This window comes from Corvus cornix, chromosome 12 (assembly GCF_000738735.6).
Source record: "Corvus cornix cornix isolate S_Up_H32 chromosome 12, ASM73873v5, whole genome shotgun sequence".
NCBI classification, from domain to species: Eukaryota; Metazoa; Chordata; class Aves; order Passeriformes; family Corvidae; genus Corvus; species Corvus cornix.
The window spans coordinates 6,195,705-6,209,691 of record NC_046342.1 but is presented as its reverse complement, the minus strand read 5'-3'; the positions used below and the strand labels follow the sequence as shown (position 1 = coordinate 6,209,691).

Sequence of the window (13,987 nt, the reverse complement as noted above, 5' to 3'; positions counted from 1 at the left end):
GTGGGTGCAGGGATCACATCACCAAACCAGAATCATGGGCCTGATTTTTCTACTTGTTCTTGCACTGGGAATGCCCTGTACCTTCTGGTATCTCTCCTGCAAGGGAGCAAGCTGCTTATGGACTGTGCATTAGATTCATAAGCAAACATGGTGCAACTGAGCCCCAAATTCAAGATATGTCTGTAACAAATGGCTCAGTGGTGCAGGGAGGAAGAGGTACCTTGTGTTTCATCTGAATCACACATAATCATACTCTTGAAAATTTCAAACTTTGTCTTGAGACCAGCAAAGTGTTTAAAAAAAAAAAAAGTATTTAGTCCTAGGGGAAGGTGTTCTGCAAACCATATTCCTATTCTTTCTCCTCCTCCAAAGTCTGGGGCTCGGAAATAAAGATCCCATTACACAGTGAAGCAAGGCAAAGGATAAGGAGGGAATAATTAACATTAAAAGCATGGAGCTGTAGGCCTGAAGTGTACCTCATGCACAGGACCATGTGGATATTGCTGCGAACCCGGGCTGTGTATGCAGCCATCAAATTGGCCTTGGTGGGCTGCTGCCCTAGATCTCGAACAATAGGCTTCATAGCTGTCAGGATCTGGTCTTGGTCCTCAGGATTGTAAATGTTAGGAATGTCACCAGAGTTGAGCAAGTTGTTGATATCTTCGAGGAAGGATTCACTTTTAATCTAAGTAGATGATAGGTAAAAAAAAAAAGCAGTTTCTTATGTCAGAAGGCAGTCATGTCTCACATGCCATGGAGATAATTTCTGCATAAATACAGCCCTCAGCCTCTGTAATAAGAAACATTTCTGTGATCACTTGACTCCAGAAAGGCACACCCTGATTCTTGTCCAGCACTTCCCATTAAACAGCCATATTCAGCCATTTCAGGTGTGGGAGGGTGTGTTTGAGAACAAACCTCCTTCTGCCCATTCCGTGCCTCCTTACAGACCAACTGAGCTCAGGCTCTTGCTCCCTGCCTCTGCAGTGAGACCTCAGACACCTGGTTGCTCCGGGTCTTCGTTCCTCCAGCACAGAACTCTTCATTATTAAAATAAAGCTTATCAATGTGGGAGACAGAGTAATTGTAGGGATGTGTCACAGGCTGTGGGACGATCTCCCTCCAGCACTACACTCACCTCTCCACCTTTGCTAAATCAGAAATACACAGCATCCATCTCCTTGACTAAATGTACCCTCCTGGGCCCCTTTGCTCCCACATATGCTTCTCACTGCAGGGAAAAGGCTGCAGGAACAAGCAGCATTTGACTGATGCTCATCTCCCTGCTTAGGGCTTCGCCACAAGGGAATGGTTCCTATGATAATGAAGGCAGTAAAAAAGCCTATGGGGAACATAACTGTGATTCCAGAAGTGGAAATTGGCCTACTCATTAGCAAGTTACAGTTTACAGTTACAAGCCAGCATTATCCTGTGGAACCAGCAGGAGTAAGGTCCTAAATCTACTCTATTTTTGAAAAGGAAAAGAATCGTTTTACTTAGGACTTCTGATATCAGTGGCCAACATAGTGCTTAGCTTCAGACAGCTAAAATCTATGTACCCACCAAACCCTTGGATGGAGCTGAAAGGAGCTTCCTTGAGCTAGAGAAAAATCCACCCACTCACACACAGCTCTACAGACCCTCTAGCAATAAATGCACCACCTCCAGTTTCCCCGAGGCTCTTTTATAAGATGATGAATACAGGCTACTGAAGAAATATACAAGTTGTGTCTGGTTTGTGTCAAGCTCCTTAATACTCTGCAGGGGAATTTATTGAGCTTGGAGATGTGTTTTTAACTCCTTTTAAGATGGAATCCACCATGTTAATACTCCTGTACCTGTGTGTCTACAAATAGGAAAGTCTTGGGTAGACTTTGAAGGCCTGCCTTCATCATGATCTTCCTCACATCATCTCGCCATTCGGTCATGCCGTAATTTTTGGACAGTTCAATCTGGAAACATTCATTTTCTGCCCTAAAGGAAAGAGAAGCCTGTGGAGTTACATCAGATTAAAATACCCTCTTCTGTCAATTCCCAGTATGTGTTGTGTACTCAAGGGGAAAGGACTCAAGCAAGTTGTTCTCCTACAGTGAGTCCTGAGCACACGCTTGTCCTTATGCACCAAGGACAGCCACCAACCCAGGAACATGTTTTACACAAAGCAGAGATACCAGAGCTAGCTAGAAACCCAGTGCAGATGTGCATGTTAATTGAGTCCTAGCTCTTGACTCATTTGAGGAGTCAGCAGCCAGAAAAACATGTAACTGGCAGTGGGAAGGACAGAAAAAGAGATTCTCTGAAGGCAGCCCCAATGGAGCTGCTCCACATTACATGCATAGGTGGGAGTGCATTACTTACATGTGAGATGCCAGTCTGGTGAGAGACTGTCTCCCACTTCCCCCAACACCCAGGAGAAGAGCATTGCCCGGAGCCTGCCGCAGAATCCGGCTGATTCGGCAGATGTGCTGTATCGCATCCATGAAAAGCACAAGCTTCAGTTCTGGGGTGTTGCTTTGATTGTACTCCTCCAGGTAGTCTTCAATCACAAGCTTCAGCTGTGGGTAGAAATGCTCAGTTGTGGCTACCAGATAAAATCAATTGTGTGTGGAGGGGGGTTATTGTCTGCTGGCACAGCCAGGACTAGGGGAGGGCAGAGCCTGGTGCTTAACAGGGTCTGGGAGCAGCTCTCCTCCATGGTCCTATAAGGAACTGCCACTGGATGGGCTGAATTCAGTTAGTGGTGGTGGCAGTAGTTGCTCAATGGTGACCTTAAACTGACTCAGGCAAGTGACTATAGTCTGCTGTTCCCAACAGTGCTGTTTGCCTCGAGCAACAGCAGGGTGTAGTTCAAAATAAAAGAGCTTATGGCTGCCTGATCCATACTGCTCCAAGGCTTCCCTCTGGGTTAGCTCCCTTGCTCTATAGCTGACCACTGCCTGCTGCTGAATCCTGTGGTTAGGATCCTGGCTGGAAAGCACAGGTGCCGGGGAAGAAAACAACACTGGCTGTAGATGGGTACAGTAACACACTCCTCTCCCAGTCCAGCCATCACATGGAATAGCTGCAGAAGCAGTTTCTCCTGCCCTTCCCAGGGCTCTCTTCAACAGCACCCTCAGGCCAGAGAAGGAGATGAAGCATGAAGACATCTGGGATTTGATCCTACCCCCTCACCAATCTCACTGTGAAAGCAACACTAGCTGGAATTCATACAGTGCTGAGATCCCTGCCTAGATGCCAAAGTGCTGTGTGCATCAGTGGGGACTGTGCAGCTGCCTCTAAGTCTGGCTGTCTTGGTGGAGGACAGGCCTACCTACTTTGTGAAAGGGATTGGAAAGCTCAGTTAATTACCAGTCCTTGTCACACAGCTATCACAAGAGGAGAGACGACAGAATAATCATCTGTTTCTGATAATGAGAGCAAAAGGCACCACTCATTGCCTTTGCTTAATTACCACTACCCAAGTACTCCCAGTATCTTCTCCAACAGGGAGTCTGGCAGTAACATTAATTACTTGTAAAGGTCAATTGTGAAGTCTTTAATGGCAAAAGTAGTATTGTTTGGGGGTAATGTGCCATTTCTTTCCAGCAAATTTCACTTTTCTCTCCCATGTGTGGCTCATTTGGGAGATTTGGCATAGCAGGCTGCCTCCAGGATTGCAATGAAGAGACAGCTTGTTCCACCTCAACTGCCCATCACAACACATGCAGCCACTGTTCATATATGGGGTAGGATTTCTCAAGAGACCCCTGGGAGGGTTTGTGGTTTCAGACACCTCCAATTAAAACACTGCCATTGTTACTATTACTGTTTTCCATTGTTTATAGAAGACCGGGAAGATGTGAACGTAGTTCACAACGTGATTCCCAGGGTCCTTACCTTATCCTGGCTGTCGATTGCTTGGTATACTTTGACATTGGCACCTGGCTCCATGAAGTCTCCAAACAGAACTGGCAGCGTGGGAATGACCTCCTTAAAAGTGGTGCCGAACTCCTCCATCTTCTTCGTCATTAGGTTGTCAAACCAGCTCCGGTCCTCGTCGCTGACCAAGCGATCACGGAACACTCGGCAGCTCTCATGGTACCACAATCTCAGCAGGTGCTCTTTGTTCTGGTAGGAAATCCCAGCAAAACAGCCCCCGTGAGAGAAGCAGAGAAGTGTTATGAGCGTTGCTGTCAGGAAAGCTGGTTCCTGCCCAGCATGTGGCCAGCTCCACTCCTGTTAGAAGGCAGCTGGAGCGGAGAAAGAACTGGGCGGAGGAAGCTGCTTTCCCTTCTCCTCTCAAAAACAACTCTTGTCAAAACAGCTGCTTTGCAGAGAGCTCATTACAGCTTCAGCTTATCCTCCTCTATTTGTCCATATGTCAGGCTTTCTTCGAGAGACTTAAATTTTATGTTCTTTGTTTTTATCTTTCCCCAGTTTGATTTAATTTTTACGGTTTTCTTGTGTGTTTTATGAAAGATCCTCTTACTTGGTTGATAGCACAGAACCTATAGTACTTAGGGCCTTAAGTACTTCCAGTGATAATTCAATCTCTACTGGCCAGGCTGGAGCCAGAGCAAGGTCCTCAGGAGAGCTGAAGGGGCAGAAGCCTCCACTGACAGAAGCAGGTAATAGAACAACACTTCTGCCCCTGTTTGGTCCCTGTCTGATCCCCCATGGCTCCATCCAGCCCTGACTGGGTGGGCTGTGTCCTACTGACTCCCTGTGGCCACTCACCTGCTTCACCATGCCAAGGAAGGCCTGTGATAAAAGGGGGGTCTGCCTTCTACTGGTACTAAGCAATAGCCAAAGGGGAGGCCACCACACCCATTGAGCAGTATCAAAATGCATCTCCAAAGGGAAATTGAAGCCTGTTTTCAGGCCTGTGGATGAGGCCTCAACTAGAACATTTCTGGTCTTGCCCTGGGTGGCAGGGCTGTGCTGATGGGAGGACTCACCTCGACCTTGCTGGGCTCAGCCATGAGCATGCCCTGGAACACCTTTGAGAGGTCTCTCAGGTTGAAGGTGTAATGTGACTTTGCTGGCGTGGGCAGCAGCTGGGATGTGATGGTCAAATACACGGAGATTGTGGCATCTACTAAGGGCTCATTCAAGTCTTTTACTGCATCTGCTCCTGCTGCAGAGACAGAAATAGTGGGAGAGGATGTCAGGATAGTGACTCTGGGCTGAGAAGGTCCTTGCAGTGCAGGAAGGTGGCTCTGAGTGTCAGAGGTGCTGGCTAGGACTTGGGCAGAAATGCACTTTTTTCTGCTTCTTTCGGCAGAGACACTGAGGGACCTGACCAAGCACCTGCTCACTGCAGTGGACAGCTGCCAGTGGGTTTATCAACTAATGTGAATCAAATTTGGGAGTGGAAGAATGTTTCACAATGATTCTGTGGTGTGAAGACTTCATGCCCCCCAGGAACAGAGGAGGCACTGCCAGACAGGTAATTGATGCCTACCTGAAATATTCCAGACGGATTTTCCTTCTCCCTCCTTGCATTCCTGCTGTGAAATCTCAGCTACTTTTGAGCTAGAAGGTGTGAGTGCCCTCTTAGCTAAACCCCCTGCAATTTACTATGCCCAGCAAATGCAAAGCCACTGAGGAATAATTTCTTATGCAACAGTCTGGCAAGGTTTAAACACAGCTGCCAGTTTTAGAGCATAATTATTTTTTTTCTCCAAATGAAGCTTATTACAAACACTCCTGGAGAAGTAGAGCCCTGTGACACCCCAGCATTTTGCATTGTTTTGCATTATTTCAAAAATCCTTTAGTTTCTCTCTAAACTGCAGCTAGATGTTTCAGTGTGCCCCTGAAATCACAGTCAGGTACTGGTGCTTCTGAATATTGCAAGCACTCAGAAAGCTCTGCTTTGCTTCTCCCATAGCTGACTATTCTCACTCCTTTCTACTGGCATATTTGCAGATGAGGGCATATTTGCAAAGATGATCCTAAATTCCCACCCTGTCAAGTATAAGAGGACTCATTTCACTCCAAATGAACCCTTTTTTCATGGTGGCTGTAGCACCATGCTCAGATCCACCCTACTCAGCTGTCTACAGGCTGCAGCAGATGGAGAGTAACAGAAGGCTCTGCTTCCACAGAAGGCTGTTGTCTGGGCAAGTGTCTGCCTGCTGAGAGCACAGGTAAGTTGTGCCATGCTGTGCCCACCAGCTTGTTCTGTTCACAGTCTCTCTCATCTTTCTGCTCTTACTTACGCACTGGATTTCTGTAACTTTTTTCTCCTAGGAGTCCATCTAGAAAAAGACAAAAAAAAGAGTTCCAGCTTAACCTATTGAGGTTAAGAATAGCACTGTCCATCACAAAAAAAAATCCTCTTTGAAAGGCCCAGGCTATAGGATAACATAAGCAACAGTGAAAGCCAAAGCTAAAGTTTGCTGATTTGCACCAGCTGAGTTTGGCCCTGAGACTAAACAGTGTATGAGCTCTCTGTTTGCTAAGCCTCATAAAACACTTTCCCTAAAGCATCTTCAAGCAACTACTCCAAGTTCCAGTTTTCAACACTTTGATCAGATCATCAATATTAATTCCTCCCGTTCCAAACTCCATTATCATCTGGTCGACTTGCAACATGAGGAGAAGGTGGCAGTTTTCTGCAGGACTTACCCATCCAGCTGCCGAGGATGGTGGAGAAGATCTTCTTCTTGCTGCTGTCATCCATCTCGGTGAAGGAGAGGTAGTTGAAATGGCGAGTGAGGCGTGGGGTGACAGGATTCCTTCCCCCTCCAGGAGGTCCCATGGCACAGACAAAATTAATATCTACCAGCCTCTTAAAAGTACCTTGGAGAGTGCAAAATCAGGAATGAATGCTGAGTTGTAGCTAAAAACCCTCGCCAGAAATCTCCACAGCAGGTACAACTATCTAACAGGCCAACTCTTGCCAAGAGCTCTGGGCACAGGATCTGGCTCATACCGATCTGTTTCCGGTCGTACCAGCCCTGGTGGTCCATCCACTGCCGCAGCAGCTCGATGGGTGGCTGAGCTCCGTACTGCTCCAGCATGGGCATGTTCAAGTCGTCGATAAAAAAGATGAAGTACCGACCAACTGGAGGCCCGAACACTCCCTTCCGCCTGCAAGGACAGAACCAGTGTCAGGACAACTCCTATTGCAAAGGTACTCCTAACTTGATCCAAAAGCATCTTTTTTTCCTCTGGATGCTTCCTGAGTCAACAGTTTCAGCTATTTTTACACTTGATACACTCCTTTGTAAGGGCCTTTGCATGGAAAAGATCTGGAGCGATGTTCCAAGCTTCTTTCCAAGCACGGGTGAAATTTTGTCTACTTATGCAAAATGCCAAGGAGTAAATGGGTGCATATAAAAGCAAAGCTTGAGCCCACGAACCTGTTGGAAACTTCCAACCAGCGGCTGACCAGGGAGGCGAAATGGAAGCTGTTTACTGTGGGGAGTAGGACTGCGGGTGGGCAGCCACATTTTCTCCCTTCATCACTTTCTGTAAAGATCCCACACCAGGGTTTGCAAACACCTGTGCTGTGAAATGTAGTATTTCTGGAATAACTAGAATTGGAGCAACTTTTACCAACCCTCACTAATCCTTCTCACTTTCCTGCCATTATAACAAGCTATTATTGGCCCTCACAATCCCAGCTCAGATGTGCTGTGTGGAGTACTTGTTATCCACAGCTGTACATGCTCAGGGCCCCTTCAGGTCTTGGGATGAAACTAAATAGCCCAGTTGATAGAAACACTGAGCTCAGGGATACTGCCCTTGCACACACAGAAAGGAATCTTGCCTCTTATCCAATTTGCTGTCGATGAGATCCTGGGTTTGGTTAGCAGAGGTGCGTGCTGAAAACATCAGGAAGTGGGTGATGTATTTGTTAGGCAAGTTCTTCAAAAGCTTGTCTGCAATTGTGAGAGTTTTCCCTGTGCCAGTGGGACCAATGCAGAGAACCTAGAAGCACAATCAGCAATGCAGCATAATCACAGGCAAGCAGTCTGTGTTTCCCAGCACTCTGACATTTGCTGGAGGAAATGCAGATTACTGCTCTTTTAGGCATTTAAAGGTTGGGAGAGGACTGTTGGCCTTGCTTCTTCAGTAAGGTCAGCTGCCCAACACCAACGTCTCTTGGTGTGGATGGAATCCAACCAGAGAAATATGAAATGGAACTGTAGGAAACAGGTAAAGAGGGATGGTGATGGGCTATCTAGCAATTGCTGTGTTTTGATTGAACAGCTGAGTGTTGATATGCCTTTGGGGTGCTGCCATGGTGCCTGGGGACTGAATGGATAACTCCGAGTGTTTAAACACAGATTGGAGCAGAGGAATACAAATCTGTGGGAGTGGGAAATAATCTCAAAGTATTAGGTAGCTGTTAAGTTCTGACTGCATTGGGAGAGGAAGAGGCTGAATCAAAAATTCGAAGACAAGGCTGGGCACATACTGGCTTATAGTTGGTGAGCAACAGCTCCAGCAGATAGGCCATTCGGACTGTGTTCATTGTGGGCACAATAATGTCACAGAAGTTGGTGTCTGGAACCATGGTGAACTTTGCTGTAGCATCCAGCCACACCTCCCAGCGCACCTGAAAGATTGGAGTCCGCTTAGAGGGGGCAATTGCATCTATCCCTTCTAGGAAAACTATTGCTGCTCTTTTCCCTGTCACCAGTCCCTGTGTAATAGCTTGGATTCTGATGAGAAATTCAGGTTTCCAGCCCCTCTGTTGAGTCTTGCCACCCTTACCTTTCTGTATGGCAATGCTGGGAGTGTTCGATTTGTTACTTTTGGGAGGGACAGAGCCCAAGAGTTAGAGGTTATTGCCCCAGCAGTGACACACCTGCCCTCCCTCCTGAGAATTGGGATCAAAGCAGGATGGAGCACTTGTGGTATTTGCAAGAACAGGAATTCTGCCCCGGCAGAGGGCTGAAGGGGGCTTATCTGGGATCCTGTCTTCCCATTCCGTGCCATCGCCCACGTTGCACTCAGAGGCACATGAGATTTTCTACTTGTACAAGACATGGATCCCTTGTGCTAGATGGAAGCTGAAGATGAACCTCCCAGAGGCCACTGTACAAATGAGACAGAGGTTCTGCCAGGGCTGTGCTGGAGAATACAGGAGAAAATCTACATTCCTGACCACCCCATGTGGCCTTCCCACTGAGACCACACTGGCACCTTCTGCTAAGCATCTGACACTCATGTAGGGTTCTTTTCTTTCACTTCAGGAAGGGGAAGCATTTTCCCTCCTTTTTAAATTCATTTTAGCCCAGAGTCTGGTGACTGTCAGTCAAGATGACCCTGACATGCCCTACACTGCTGTCTCTTGTGAAAAAGATGGAATATTTGTCTGCCTTGCTGCTACTCCAGACTCTGCTGCACACAGCTCTTCTGCTGTTGTTCACTGCTTTCTAACACAGACAGATCTATCCGTCTAAGCTTCTCCCTGTCCTCCAGCAGCCACACCTGTGCCACCTCTGACTTTTCTGAGCACTGACATGGGCACTCAGGTCTCAACTGACCAGCTCTTGGCTCAGCTTTGAAAGATCTGGTTCACAACTCTGAAGGCAAGAAACTGCCTTCTTGATTCAATGAAAAGCTTAATTTTGATTTAAACATTCTTGTTTGCTTCCTTTAGGCCTTTCTTATTTGCCCTTGATGAGAAAATCCTACCAAATCCTGTAGGACTGTGTTGCTTCCTGGTCCCTCCTCCTAAATTACCTAGCTTGGAATAAAAAATGAAATATTTTACCTCTCTAACTACTTCCTCATCCACATCTTCTTCAGTACTGCTAAGTCCAGCATCATCCAGTTTATAGTCATAAACCAGTCCTTCTTCTGGGAAGAGTAACCGGACCTGTGAGAATAAAGCTGTGGTGAACCTGGCTGCCACTCAGCTGAATTCTCAGGAGGATATGCACTACTTCAAGGAAGACTTTACTAATGGGATGCTACCCAGGCCAGGGGGCTCAGGTCTCTCCCAGAACTTCCAGCTCCAGGGGTCCCTTTGAGAAAGTGGCATACCAGATGCCAAGAGGAAGTCCATCCAAAGCCTCCAGGCATTCAGCTCTGATCCCCATTTCTCACTACTAATTCTTCTATAATGAGAGAAGATCGGCTTTTCCTTTACTCACCCTTTCCTTTGCCATCTTATTCCTGAGCCATGAGCTGAAGGCCTCACGACCTGCGGAGTCTCCAGTAGCGCCCACACTCCAGATCAAGGCAAATATAAACCAAGGTTCAATCAGCTCTCCCATACGAGCAACCTTCTCCCGGGGAATCGTCTTAAATCCCTTAGAACCAGAGACAAGCAGAAGAAAAATTCTCAAGTGTAATTGAGGTGCACAAACCCCAGACTCTCCTTAATTTGCTCATAACTCTATTTAGCTTCTATGTAGTTTTTTCTAGCCAGTTTTTCACAGGCCTTGTTAATACATTCTGTGGATTAAAATTTGTTGTTTCATTGGTGTACTTGAGAGACTCTCTTTGCTGAACTAACGTCACTCAACAGGAGCTGGGAGAAGAATTTAGTCTTAGGTTTTTAATTTGAAAATTGCCCAGCCTTCTTCAATACTAATTCTCAAAGGACTTGCAATCTGAAGTGCATCACTGCTCAGCTCTGATCTCTGCTTTCCACTCATTCTCCAATTCCCTCTGCTATAAATAAAAGTGAACCTCTACCCTCCAGCCTGGTAGGCATGGAGCTTATCTTGTGTTCCTTCAGTGGGCAGAGCATAATCCTTCCAGGTTTACTTGTGCTTTCCTGGATGTTGTATTACCTTCTGCCACATAGATGAGCTACAGCACGACCTTTCTGCACCAACATCTTGTTCTCTGGTGACTAACCCTTTCCATGACTTAGTGTCCTTAAGAGTTACAGGCACAAGTAACAGTGATAGAGGTAGCAAAATCTACCTTAATGGGAACGAAAGGCTGATACAAACATTCCAAGAGCACGAGGAGGCTCCTTGTGAGGTTACTGTCCGTTGAGGCAATTACCTCCTTCACAGAGCTTCGTAAAAAGTCGATGGCCTCCTGGAAAGACAGGTAGGGACAGCTTAGTGTCACCATCCAGCACAGCTGTCTATGGTTTTATCTTCTTGCTCACCTCCATCATGTTATGTTTAGCAGGGAGAGTGTGACTGAGAATGCTGCCATTTCCAACTGCATCCCAAGTACTACTGTTTTGTCTGGAGAAAAGCAAGCTGAACCCCTTGTTCAAGTCTTAACACCAAGAAACCTCTGGGCCTCCCTTTTGGTTCTGTGCAACAGTTACGTTCATCTTGTGCTATCTGTGCTGTTTAAGGGTTTGCTCCCTTCAGAGCTTTCCTTTGCAGCTCCAGGTTCTTCATTAAAATAATGGCTTATCAGCAGAGTAGAAATAACAAGACTTGTTTGTACAACCTTCTCCCTGGAGGTACTCCATTGTAAGCTATGAAACTGCACTAGGGATTGCTTTGTCCAGAAGATAATTTTAAAATGAAATAAAACCAACTATAATGACCAATAAGACTTAGTCACATCTACAGAGATCGGTGAGTAACCTCTATTAAAGCCACAAAATTCACAGAGAAGTTTCTATGATAGGTATTATGCTGGTATGAAATGTTCCCACAATGGCATTTAAATCCAGGCATTTAAGTCTGGGCTGGTTGATATCCAAGCTGACATGGAAAGGCTGGAATAGAATGGTAGCTCACCTGGAGGAATCTCTTGAAGAGAGATTCCAGCTTCTGTGAGAAGCGCTGCATGATGTCTGGCATATTTTTCAGCCCGCATTCAATGAAGGGCTCCAGCCCCAAAATGCTGGGTTCCAGGTAAACCATGCCACAGCGGGAAACTGTGGCAGGGGAAGCAACAGCCAGATCCTGGACTTCAAACATCATGGTCATGCTCTGGAAATTATAGAAGAAAAGAAAGGATAAGGACCTGCTTGGTTTTGATATGTATTTCAGCGCAGGGAGGAAGGAGTACAGAAAACAGGCAGCAAAAGCGGGAGGCATGAGTTACCTCTGTCATCTTGATGATCTCCCCTGAGCTGAGGCACAGCTTCTTATTGTCATCAAGTACTGTGTTCATGTTCTCAATCCACAAAGCATCCACTGGCCCATCAAACATGTACCACTTCTTGTTGGAGTCAGTGGCCACGGTTCCCCGACGGATAAGTGTGGAAAAGATCCCATCTGTCCTGAAAGGCAGGAGGAAGGCAGGGCTTGGCCTGTTCTGGTTTTGCTGAAATAAATGGCAAAGTTCCCACCACAAAAGGCAATCTTATCTGGGTTCATGTGTCTCCGTTATCCATGAGCTGCAAAAAAGTCCACCTCATTCTTTTTTTTACTGAGACACATTTCAGCCTGAGTGACACCTCAAAACAATTTTTTTGGGCATTAGAATCTGGAATTCATGTCATTTAACTAACATGTCAACCTTCCCTTTAACATCTCTGTCCTCAGTGAAGAGTAAAGAGGCCTTGCTAGCATCCAGTTCAGGTCATAGGCAGGTTATCTGCTCTCTAGAGGTGTGTCTTTTTCTCTTTTTCTCTAGGTTACAGGGATAAATCCAGGCTAAAGAGCATGACCCTACCCTCTTTATAACTGAAGTTCCCCATCCCCAGCTGCCTGTGAACCCGGGTGGCACTGGAGCTGGTGACCAGGAGAGCAGACACAAGGAATGCTGGCTGTTGACAAGAAGAATTTAATCTGTACATGGAAACCTGGAGTGTAGTTTCCATTCAGACCCTGGACTCTACTCCCACTATTAAATATTTATTTGTTATTTTTCTAGTACTAGTGACTTCCAGAGTATTGTTACTGAGATCAAGGGAAAAGAGTCTGTTCTAAGGCCCAGCTGATTAAAACAGATGGATTTGTCTGTAAATATATTTTAATGACTGCTGTATTTTTCTTTTTGTCACATTGACATGCCTGTGTGCTGCCCTCGGGTAGAGTCACATCATAAATAAACTGTTGAGCTTAACTGGAACTCCTATAAAATGTCCTTCAGTAAATATGTACCAGATCCTAAGCTGGGAAGTTCTGGTCATGGCATCAGTAATGTTTACTTGCTTGCACTTTTCCTAGAGGTAGTTAGTTTCATACATATTTAGTTTCCCTCATTTTACAGAACACAGTCTTTAGCTTTACCCTGAAACAAGTGCTGGCTGACAGGGCCAAAGGGAGAGTCACACTGCTTCTCACATCCTAGCTTATGGATAAAGCGAGCTGCAAAGTCAACCTTGGGTCACATATGGAAACATAAGCAGTAGCACCTGGCTGTAAAGAGGGCAAGTGGGCTATTGGTTCTTGTTTCCAAACCATGTAAGCAAGCAGGAGCCCTGGCAACGGGAATGAAATGCCGCTTTATGCCTCAAAGTCATTCCTCATCACTCAAGGATACCAGAGTATTTATACAGAACAATTCAAGTGCGCAGTCCAGAGGTCACTTTTCTTCAGAAGCAACACAAATGTTTTTAAGCTGCTGTATCTTAGGAGCAGAGGCATGTGCTCCACAGCTATTGAATTATTGTTCTGCAGTTAATGCTGCGAGCTGAGCTGCAGGAACTGTCTGGGCATGTGCTGGCAGACAGGCCAAGCACACAATGAGGGATGTCAGCTTAAATCGCCGTGACTGGCTATTGTAGCTTGGTGGGGATAAGGACTTGATCGCTTCTGGTTTTATGCCACCACCCCAAACGGTTCTCAGCCTTGAAGAGAAGATGCTCAAGACCAGAAAAGTGTTTTCTGTCTGGAAGAAAGGAAAGAAGGTTTTGTACTTTACCACTCATGCGTTAGCAAGTTGAACTCTCCATAGAGCTGGCCCATTGTGATGGATTTGGGATTCAGTACAAAGTAGCAGACTGCTTCGTAATTCCCGCCGCTAGCTGCAGGCTGACCTTTCAGTGATGTCATTGCAGCTGCCAGGACTTCATAACTCTGCAAAAGCGGCACAGACAGAGAGTTAACTGCCATGGCTCCAGAACGACAAAGCCACTTGCTCTCACAGCAACTGCATTCAAAAGGCAGTGAG

At 46.2% G+C, this 13,987-nt stretch overlaps 1 protein-coding gene across 1 annotated transcript in view; it reads right to left on the bottom strand.

The window, feature by feature from the left end:
* Window positions 1–13,987, bottom strand: part of DNAH1 (dynein axonemal heavy chain 1) — a 71,474-nt gene that overhangs the window by 19,336 nt on the left and 38,151 nt on the right. Inside the window, exons 36-51 of the mRNA XM_039559265.1 lie at window positions 13,739–13,893; window positions 11,972–12,149; window positions 11,662–11,856; window positions 10,877–10,996; window positions 10,096–10,254; window positions 9,714–9,818; window positions 8,409–8,549; window positions 7,758–7,918; window positions 6,918–7,075; window positions 6,611–6,784; window positions 6,202–6,240; window positions 4,938–5,116; window positions 3,877–4,107; window positions 2,359–2,555; window positions 1,839–1,974; window positions 477–685 (exon numbers count right to left, since the gene is read on the bottom strand). Coding sequence (XP_039415199.1) covers window positions 477–685; window positions 1,839–1,974; window positions 2,359–2,555; window positions 3,877–4,107; window positions 4,938–5,116; window positions 6,202–6,240; window positions 6,611–6,784; window positions 6,918–7,075; window positions 7,758–7,918; window positions 8,409–8,549; window positions 9,714–9,818; window positions 10,096–10,254; window positions 10,877–10,996; window positions 11,662–11,856; window positions 11,972–12,149; window positions 13,739–13,893 — 2,537 coding nt within the window. The remainder of the gene's footprint in view (window positions 1–476; window positions 686–1,838; window positions 1,975–2,358; window positions 2,556–3,876; window positions 4,108–4,937; window positions 5,117–6,201; window positions 6,241–6,610; window positions 6,785–6,917; window positions 7,076–7,757; window positions 7,919–8,408; window positions 8,550–9,713; window positions 9,819–10,095; window positions 10,255–10,876; window positions 10,997–11,661; window positions 11,857–11,971; window positions 12,150–13,738; window positions 13,894–13,987) is intronic.